At 39.6% G+C, this 10,205-nt stretch overlaps 1 protein-coding gene across 2 annotated transcripts in view; it reads left to right on the top strand.

Moving 5' to 3' along the window:
• Ankrd13a (ankyrin repeat domain 13A) overlaps positions 1 to 10,205 on the top strand; it is a 36,370-nt gene continuing 26,165 nt past the window's right edge. For both annotated transcript variants that reach the window (XM_077108843.1, XM_077108842.1), the window contains exon 1: positions 1 to 355. In XM_077108843.1, the coding sequence (XP_076964958.1) occupies positions 260 to 355 (96 nt within the window). In that variant the 5' untranslated portion in view covers positions 1 to 259. The remainder of the gene's footprint in view (positions 356 to 10,205) is intronic.

The following is a 10,205-nucleotide window of genomic DNA, read 5'->3' as shown; positions in this document are numbered from 1 at the left end:
CTGTCAGCGCGGGGGCGAGCACGGCGGGGCGCGGGGTGGGCGCGGCCGACCCGGTCCCCGACCCGGCCCGCGACCCCCAGACCTCACGCGCCCCACACTCGGCCCGCTAGGCCGCCCGGCCGCCTACCGCGTCCCTCGCTCGCTCTCCCGCTCCTCCTGTTCTCTCCGCTAGCCGGCCGCCGGGCGGGCGGCGGAGACCCCGCCGGGACCGAGGCTTCTGCCTGGCGGACGGCCAGACCCCGGCCGCGGCCTCCTCGCCATGTCCTCGACCAGCGACGCCAGCAGTCACTTCCCCCTGCACCTCCTGGTCTGGAACAACGACTACCGGCAGCTGGAGAAGGAGCTGCGGGGCCAGGTGAGCTGTGGGGCGGAAGGAGTTGGGGGGTCGTTTCGTCTTCCTGAGCCCATTTCCAGCTCTCTCCCTCCAGGGACCCTCAGACCCTTTCAGCTTTGCAGCCGTGGGATAGTAATTATAACAGGATAAGTGTCGTTTGTTTTCTGTAATGCCAGGCCCGGCCCTGGGAATTTTGTGTGTCATCCCTTTTGACCTTTTCTATAACGCTAGGAGGTAGGTACTATTATTATTTCATTTAGTAGAGAAGGAAACTGAGGCTCTCGGGGCACTTGCTTTGCCAGAGGCTGCTCCCCCCCATCAATACCGGAATTTTAACTCGGGGGAGGGGGGGGGCTAGCTCTAGAATGCATCACCTTTACCATTTTTAAGCTCTGTTGCCTCAAAGGCATAAGAACAACACACACACCCTTACCCCACCCACCCTTGGGAAGAAGGGCTTGGTTGTTTTATAGTCCAGGCTCCAACTTGCCCTGTGACCTTGGGCAAGGCATTTTCGTTCTAAGGTCCACGTTCATTTATCCTTAGAATGAGGATGTGGGTAGTGATGTAGGCGAACCCAGTACTTGACAATATTGATAGTTCTTGGGCGCGGCCTGGGAATCAGCATTTTACAAGCTCCCCAGAAAGACTGATACATAGTAAAGTTTGAGAATTCCCGGTGTTCGATCTCCTTAAAATTCGGTCTTGTTCCGAAGTGCCTTAATTTTTTGTTTTTTATTTATTGCCGTCTATTCACAGCAGAGGTTCTCAATTGGAGGTGACTTTGCTCCTGTGTGGGGGGGGGACATTTGGGAAAGTATGGAGACATTTTTGGGTGTCTGTGAGGAGTGGGTGCTACTGGCATCTAGTGGGCAGAGGCTGCCAGGCTGCCCGATCCTACAGTGCACAAGACAGCCACCCACAACAGAATTATCTGGCTTCAAATGTCATTTGTGTCTTAGTTGAGAAATCTTTCTTTAAGGGATCCTGACAATTCTAGGAAGTTCTGGTGTCCTCAAGTTACAAACCAAAAATTTAGTGAATAGGATAGGGATTTGTAATTTGCAATCTGGTGTAATTGTTCTTGTTGGTTTCATTCATTTTATTCAGCATGTTAAAGATCTAATTTTTGAATACCTCAAAATTGACCCTGTAATTGTCAAGAGATTTTAGAGGAAAAGGAGCATTGGTCCTCTTTTTGTTGGCAGGAATTGAGGAAGATTAGCCTTACCATGTTTGAACAGTTACTGCTAAGTGCATGCTTGCAATTTGCTGTATTTAAGTTGGTTGAACATCCACTGGAATTCAAAAGTTGCTCTTTTTTCAATTAAGAAAAGAACTCCAGCTGGGTACATGCATGTAGTTTCACCTACTGGGAAGGCTAAAGCAGGAGGATTACAAGCTTGAGGCCATTCTGGGCAATTTAGAGAGACTTTGCCTCAAAAGAAATAAAAAGATCTGGGATATAGCTCAGTGGTAGAGTACCCTGGTTCCTTCCCCAGTAAAATGAAAAATAAAAATAAAAGATAAAAAAGAATTCCAGACAGAACAAAGTTTTGTAAGAGTCATATTCTTAATTAAATGACACAGTAGCTATTTAAGAGTTAAGGAGATATGACACATGTTCCCAGACAAAGTGATTCACCTTTAGGTATCCCAGTATACCTGATGATTTAATACCCTATTACTAGATGTGGCTCAGAGGTAGTTTCTACCATTTTACTTTTAGCTCTAAGTCTCATAAGGGGCATTTTAAAAATAATCAGTTCTGATTTTTAGGGGTCTGCTTTTTGCATCTGCACTTTTCAGTATTGTGGCTGCCCAATTATGTAACGCAGAAAAAAAGTACAAGAAAATCATAGAATTAAGATCCTATCACGAATGAAAATTCTGTATCATAAAAAGAGTCATCATCATTAAACCACACACTTTCAATTCCAGTTTCTAAAAACAGTGTGCTCTCCACTCATTGGAGGTGAAGTAAAAAGTTTAAATTTTTATAAAAAATGTCTAAACAAAGTCTTGGTTTATAATCTATTATTTTAATGGTATTAGGGATTTAACCCAGTGGCACTCTACTAATGAACTACATCTCTAGCCCTCTTTTTTATTGTTTTTTTGAAATGAGCTTGACAAGTTGTTAAGGCTGGCCTCAAATTTGTGATTCTCCTGCTTCAGCCTTCTGAGTAGCTGGAATTCCAGGCATGGGCCACGCACCTAACTCTGGTTTTTTATTTTAAGTGTATCAAAGTTATCTCTTTCCTCTGCAAACTATGATAAGAATGTCTACTGAAAGTTTTTTGTCTTTTACCTTGAAAAAACTTAGGACATTTGTGATTAGAACTTGGGAATTAAAATCTTGCTGCAGACTTTCCCCAAGTAAACTTTGGGTCCTCAATGCCCTTGACTGTCAAGGAGGTCAGGAAGAATATTCATACATGCAAATTCTTTGGTTTTGACTTGGTTCTCAGGAATTATTGTGCACCATTTGAGGAGGAGACAATTGACATGTATTCATAAGGCAGGTCTCTACTGGGAAAGTTAGTTGACTGTCAGTATAATACAACTTCAGTCTTGAAACTTGGCCATTGGAAGGGCCCAGACAGGGCAGTTGCACAGCTCCTCTCCATGCGTGGTTCAATGCTCTGCTGTCACCATCTTGAAATCCTTAACTATTTTGAATAAGGGGTGCCTTGCATTTTTATTTTTACTGGGCCCTGCAAATTATATAACTGGTTCAGGGTGAAGAAGTGGATTATCAATATCATTAAACTACATTAAAATACAAGACAGCAAATATTTTATTGCCCTCCTGTATATCTAGAGTCTGTTGATTATGAAACAACCTCCTGCTTCTGTGACCCAGCGGCAGTGGGGGTTAATGGCCCCCACGAATGCTGATTAATTTGTGAGCTTGGGTGTGTTACCTTTGCTGAATCGTTTTATCACCTGTTAAGATGGGGGACGCTGAAAGCCTGCTGTTTTATCAGGTGTTGCGCTGAGATGTTTTATGTGTAATCTTAGATTTAATCCTCACACCAGCTCTGGGTGGGTGCTACTATGATTCCCACCTTATAGATGAGGCAACCGAGGTGAAGAGAGGCTTAGTCTGAATTAGGATTTTTTTTTTTTTTTTTGTACCGGGGATTGAACTCAGGGGCACTCAACCACTGAGCCACATCCCCAGCCCTATTTTGTATTTTTATTTAGAGACAGGGTTTCCCTGTCTTAGTGCCTTGCTGTGGCTGAGGTTGGCTTTGAACTCGTGATCCCCCTACCTCAGCCTCCAGAGCCACTGGGATTATAGGCATGCACCACTGCGCTTGACTCAAATCCTGGATTCTTAACCCCTCTGCTCTTTCAATAAAACTGGAGAATAAGGAAGATAACAGATTTGAAAGTGCAGGCCCATAGTAAATGGGAACGGTACCATTTGGAGTAGCTACCACTATTTTTAATTGTAATTGTCATTTATAAACCTGGGAATTTAGCTCTTTTTTAAAAAACATTTTTTAAAAATGTTTTTTTGAGTTGTTGGTAGACCTTTATTTATTTATTTATATGCAGGGTTGAGAATTGAACCCAGCGCCTCACACAAGGGTTGAGAATTGAACCCAGCGCCTCACACATGGCAGGCAAGTGCGCTACCGCTGAGCCATAGTCCCAGCCTTGAATTTAGCTTCTTTTAAGTGTGTTCTATTTTTTCTACAAGGAACATGTATTGGCTGCATAATTAAAAAGAGAAAAATTCCCTTTCACCTCAGCAATAAAACCTGCCGTTTCCCTTAATGTTTCGTTTGCCGTTGAGATTCTGCCATCTACTTCATTCCTTCCATCACACTAGGGGGACTTGAAGCAGGCGCAGTGGTAGCTGGAAGGGTTTAATTTGTTTCAGGAACTTCTGCAGCACAGAAAGAATCAAGTTTATACAGATGAAGAGGATGAGCACATTTCAGCCACAATCCCACAGTGTTGCTAGTAGCTGGTGTTGGTGTCACTTTGCCAACTATGCAATTGTCTGAGGCCTCCAGTGCTTGCCCAGCAGAGGCACTTAGTAAAGTGTCTCTTAACCCATCCACTCTTAAATGTTCAGTGGGGCCTTGACATTGGAAACTGTGTTCTGTTTATGTCATTTAGCTAGAGTGTTCTGTTCAACTCCTTTGGCCTTTTTACCAATGCTGGGGACTGCGGAATCGCTTATGGGGACAAATGCAAAGGTGAGTTCATGCATCGCAGAGAGTATAGGGAAAACTTTGGGACCAAGTGGGGTGAAGAGTGGCAGATAAGGCCTGATGTTAGACTCTAACACCCTCCTTGGAAGCCATCAAGTGAAAATATAGCATCCAGGCAGGAGGAAGAGAATGTTCCAGGCATCAGCAATACCTGGAACCCAGCAGGGAACCACCGTGGGGTTCTCATTTGCAGCCTGTGGCAGGCCAGATGAGACCACTGGGCATATATTCAAGTCAGTGCCAGTAAGGAGCCATCCCAGACGAAGTGCCTAGAAGTAGACTGTAGGGTGTTGGGGACTCAGGCTTACCATAGGAAACTGGCCTGTGGATCCCTTTTCCCAGCTGACTTGAGGTGTTGAGGTGGGATGCTGGGGCTGGGTCTGTCTGTGAAGAGTAATGAGGGAGTTTATCCTGTTGGGGGAAAGGAAGGCTCCTTAGCCTCTTGCCAGAGGTTCCCAGAAGAAGAGCCTACAGCAGGCTAGGTAGGGTACGGAGGGGCTGATAACTCACCTGAGGCTAGTGGGGAAGTTGGAAGTGGTACCCTGTCTGGCTTTGCAGCCTATCCTCAAAACTCCTTTTGGAGGACAGTGGCAAGGTAGAGAAAGCTTTTGAGCAAGAAAAGACCATGGGCATCACTTAGCAAGCAAGAAGATGTGTAGACACCTCATTCCTTGACTTTTGAGATGCTCATAGTTAAAGGGGGTGTCTGAAGAAACTTAAATGGACAAACCTAAATGATCATCTTTAAAAGTGAATTCCAGTTAAATTCTGAAAGCCTGTGTCTGAACTGTATCATTAGTTGATGATCCTAAACCCCGCTACTGTGATGAAATTTGAACAAATGTCTTTTAAGAAGAGAGTGACAGCTAATATGAAACTCCACGGTGTGGGTGTATGCTAATAAGAGCTAACTTTTCTCAGTGTGCACTGTAGTGTCAAGCACAGTGCCAAGTTAAGCCTTTACTCTCAAAAGAATTATAAGGGGGGTGTTTATTTCTGGCTCTCATTTTATATGCTAGCAGACCAGAGCTCAAGAGAAATTAAGCAACTAGTCAAGCAAAGCAAAACAGTATCCAGATGATAGGTTAATTTTATGTATTACATATAATACTACTGTTTTCTTCCAGCAGCTTTATTGAGATATCATTCACTTATCAGACAATCTACCCATTTAAAGTGTTCTATTTAGTGATTTTTAATATGTTCACTGAATTGTGCAGCCATCACCACTGTCAATTCTAGAATATTTTCATCACCCCAAAAGAAGTATCATCTTATCCCCCATTTCTTGCCAGCCCCTTCAGCCCCAGGTAACTGCTAATCTTTGTAGATTTGCCTGTTTTAGACATTTTGTATGAATAAAATCAGGTGACATATGACCTTTTCTGTCTGGTTTCTTTCCCTTAGGCTGTGTGTTTGGAGGCTCTTCCATGTTATGGCATGTATTAGTTCTTCATTCTATTTTATGACTGAATAACAATCCATTGTATGGATTTTTTTGTGTTATTTGGACATTTGGGTTGTTTTCACTTTTTAGTTATTATGGGTAAATCTGTGAATATTCCTTTATAAATTTTTAGATGGTGTATGTTTTTATTTCTCTTGTGTATATAAATGCTGGAGAGTAATTGCTGGATCATATGTAGCTGCACTAGTTTACATTCCCACCAGCAGGGTGTAAAGGTCCCAGTTTCTCCACGTCCTTGGCAACACTTATTATTGTCTGTCTTTTAGGTTTTAACCATCTAGTGGGTGTGAAATTGTATCTCATTGTGATTTTTATTTGTATTTCCCTAATGATTTGTGATGTTAAAGTTCTTTTCATGTTCTTTTTGTCTACTTATATGTTAATCTTCAGAGAAATGTCTATTTAAATGCATTGCCCATTTTTAAATTGAGTTATTTGACTTTTTATTGAATTATAAGAGCCCTATCATATATTCTAGATAGAATATATAAGAGCCCTTTCATATATTTTAGATAGAATATATGAAAGGGCTCTTATAATTCGATATAGAATGTGCAATTTTTTTCTCCCATTGTGGGTTGCCTTTTTTCTTTCTTTGTGTTATCATTTGAAGCATAAAAGTTTTAATTTTGTTAAGTTCATTTTTTTCTACATTTTCCTTTTTTTTTTTTGCTGGGGGGTGGTGATGCTGGGGATTGAACCCAGGGCCTTTTGCATACAAGGTAAGCACTCTACCAACCAAGCCATAGGCAGGTTCAATCACCAGCACCCCACCTCCTCCCTGCCAAAAATACTATCATCATACATTTTCCTTTTATACTGATCAATGCTTTTGAAAAATTTGTTCTAATTTGTTATATATGACAGCAGAATGCAATTCAATTCATATCACCTGATCTATGGTTTTGATGTTACAGCTAAGACAGCCTAACCTGTGTTTGTGAAGCTATACTCCTATATTTTCTTCTGAAAGTTTTTTTAAAAAATCATTTTAGTTCTCTGGGGCTCGGGATATGGCTCAAGTAGTAGTGTGCTTGTCTGGCATGCGTGAGGCACTGGGTTTGATCCTCAGCACCACATAAAAATAAAATAAAGATATTGTGTCCACCTAAAGCTAAAAAATAAATATTAAAAAAATAATTTTAGTTCTCATATTTGGATTTTAAGATCCATTTTGGGCCAATTTTCATGTATAAGGGAAGAAACTTCAGTCTTTTGCATTTGAATGTCCAGCTGACCAAGCACCATTTGTTGAAAGGACTGCTTTTTTCCCCCACTGAATTATTTTGGCACCCTTGTTGAAAATTGATTGACCATAAATATGTGGGTTTATTTTAGAACTCCTAAATTGTACTCCATTGAGAAAATGTCTGTCCTTATGCCAGTACCACACTGTCCTTATTGCTGTAACTTTGTGGAATAAATTTTAAACTTGGGAAATAAAAATCCTTGAACTTTTCTTTTTTTTGATGAATATTCTGGGTTCCTTGAATTTCCATATGAATTTTAGGATCAATTTGTTAATTTCTGCAAAAAAGACAACTGGGATTTTGATAGGAATTGCATTGAACTGCACCTTAGTTTGGAGAGTATTGTCATTTTTTAAAAAATATTTTTTAGTTGCCAATGGATCTTCATTTTATTTATTTATACACGGTGCTGAGAGTCGAACCCAGTGCCTCACACATGCTAGGCAAGCGCTCTACCATTGAGCCACAACCCCAGCCCCGTCATCTTAATAATAAATATTTCTGAACCATGAACATAGGGTGCTTTTACATTTGTTTCAATTTTTCTTATATTCTTTTCAGCAATGCTTTATGATATTCAGCTTCATATTTTTTGTTTAATTATTTGTTTTTTTCTTTTTGATGCCATCACAAGTGTATCATAATTATTAATTTTGTTCTTGAGTTCACTGCAAGTATATACAAATACAATTGATTTTTGTATGTTGATCTTATATCCTGCAGTGTTGCAGAATTCATTGATTTGTTTTTTAGTTAACAAAAAATGTACACAGAAAGGAATCTTTGGATTTTCTGTGTACAAGATTATGTAGTCTATGAATAGAAATACTTTTACTTCTTTTAAATCTAGATGCTTTTTATTTCTTTTTCTTGCTTTGATGCCCTCAGTGTTAAATAGAAGTGTTGAAAGAGGATATCCTTGTCTTGTTCCTTATTTTAGAGGGAAGCATCAGTATTTCACTCCTTCAAGTATGCTGTTATCTCTGGGTTTTTATAGGTGTTCTTTGAGGATGTGCCTTTTATTTCCAGAGTGTTGAGAGTTGTGCGTTTTTTTTTTTTTTAAAGGGGTATTGGATTTTGTCAATACCTTTTCTCTATCTGTTGACAATCATGTGGTTTTTGTTTTATTTTATTGACAGGTATATTGTAATAATTATCATATGTTAAACCAATCTTGCAATTATAAGATAAATCTCCCTTGGTTGTAGTATACAATGGTTAACCTTTTAATATACTTGCTAGTGTGTTTTTGAAAAATTTTGCATCTGTGTTTATGAGAGATTGATAAATTTTTTTCATGCCAGATTTATAAATTTGGGCTCATATAATAAGTAGGAGAGTTTCCCTTCCTCTTATGAGTCTTGAAAGAATTGGTGAATAATTGGTATTAATTTTTAAAATATTTGATATAATTCAACAGTGAAGCCATCTAGGCCTGTCTTTTTTTGAGGGGAGAGGGTAGGAGTTATTTTTTTTAATTAGTTCTCAAAACATTACAATGATCTTCACATATCATATATCATACATTTGATTCAAATGGGGTATGAATTCTTATTTTTACCATGTATACAGATTGCAGGATTACATTGATTACACATCCACGTTTATACATGCTGTCATACTAGTGTCTGTTGTATTCTGCTGCCTTTCCTATCCCCTTCCTATCTCCCCCTCCCCTCCCCTCCCATCATCTCTCTACCCCATCTACTGTAACTCATTTAAATGCACAATTTAATCAAATGCACATTTGATTAAATTGTGCATTTAATCTCATTATGAATTTATTTGGATTTTCTATTCTGTGTCAGTTTTGCTGGTTTGTGTCTGTATAGGAATTTTTTTTTAATATAAGTTATCAAATTTGTTGGCATGTTCATAGTATTCCTTTATAACCTTTTTAAAATTTATATAGAGTTGATAATAATATTCCTCCTTTCATTCCTGAGTTTAGTAAAATGAGTTCTTTTTTTTCTTGGTCAATCTAAACTAAATATTTGTCAATTTTGTTGATATTTTTAAAGGACCAACTTTTGGCTTTGTTGTTTTTTTCCGCTATTTCAACATCTAATCTTTATTAATCTGTTTTATTTTATTTTAATTAAGAATGTTTTTTGCAGTAATGGAGAATGAACTCAGCGCCTTGTGCATGCTAGGCTAGTGCTCTACCACTGAGCTACATTCTCAGCATCCTCCCCCCCCCCCCCTTTTTTTTTTTGTACCAGGGATTGAACCCAGGGACACTTATTCACTGAGCTACGTTACTACATTTCTAGTCCTTTTTTAATTTTTTATTTTGAGACAGAATCTCACTAAGTTGCTGAGGCTAGCCTTGAGTTTGTTGTCTTCCTGCCTCATCTTTGCAAGTTGCTGGGATTATAGGTCTGCACCACTGCATTTAAAAAAAAATTTAGAGACAGTGTCTCCCTAAATTGTGGAGGCTGACCTGAAATTTGTATTCCTCCTGCCTCAGTCTCCTAAGTAGCTGGAATTACAGCCTCCTGAGTAGCTGGTAGCTGCATCACCACGCCCAGCTTTACAACAGTTTTTAAATCATGTTGTCACCATAATATATTTCTTCCCTGCCTCTCTCATTTCAAGTGAGACAGACACAGGAGGAGGCTCTGAAGAATTATAATCAGGCATACAAAGCTCTTTGGCTTATGCATACATTTTCCCCTGTGGTCCAAGGTAGAACAAAGTTAACAATTTAATATATTTGGATTTTATTTTATGCATCATGTCTGAGAGTTGTCTAGCAGTTTGAGTGTTAATCCTTAGTCTGATTTGTTACTTTCATCCTGGAACGTGAATTGCAGTAAGTAGAATTTCTTTTTTTTCATGTGATAAATGTTGTTAAGCCCCTCCTATGTGGCAGGCAGCGTGCCAAACCTAGCACCTTTCATGTAGACTGAATTTGAATA

The sequence above is a fragment of the Callospermophilus lateralis genome, chromosome 1, assembly GCF_048772815.1.
Source record: "Callospermophilus lateralis isolate mCalLat2 chromosome 1, mCalLat2.hap1, whole genome shotgun sequence".
Lineage (NCBI taxonomy): Eukaryota > Metazoa > Chordata > Mammalia > Rodentia > Sciuridae > Callospermophilus > Callospermophilus lateralis.
Note: the sequence above shows the minus strand (reverse complement) of the source record. Positions and strands in the feature narration are given on the sequence as shown.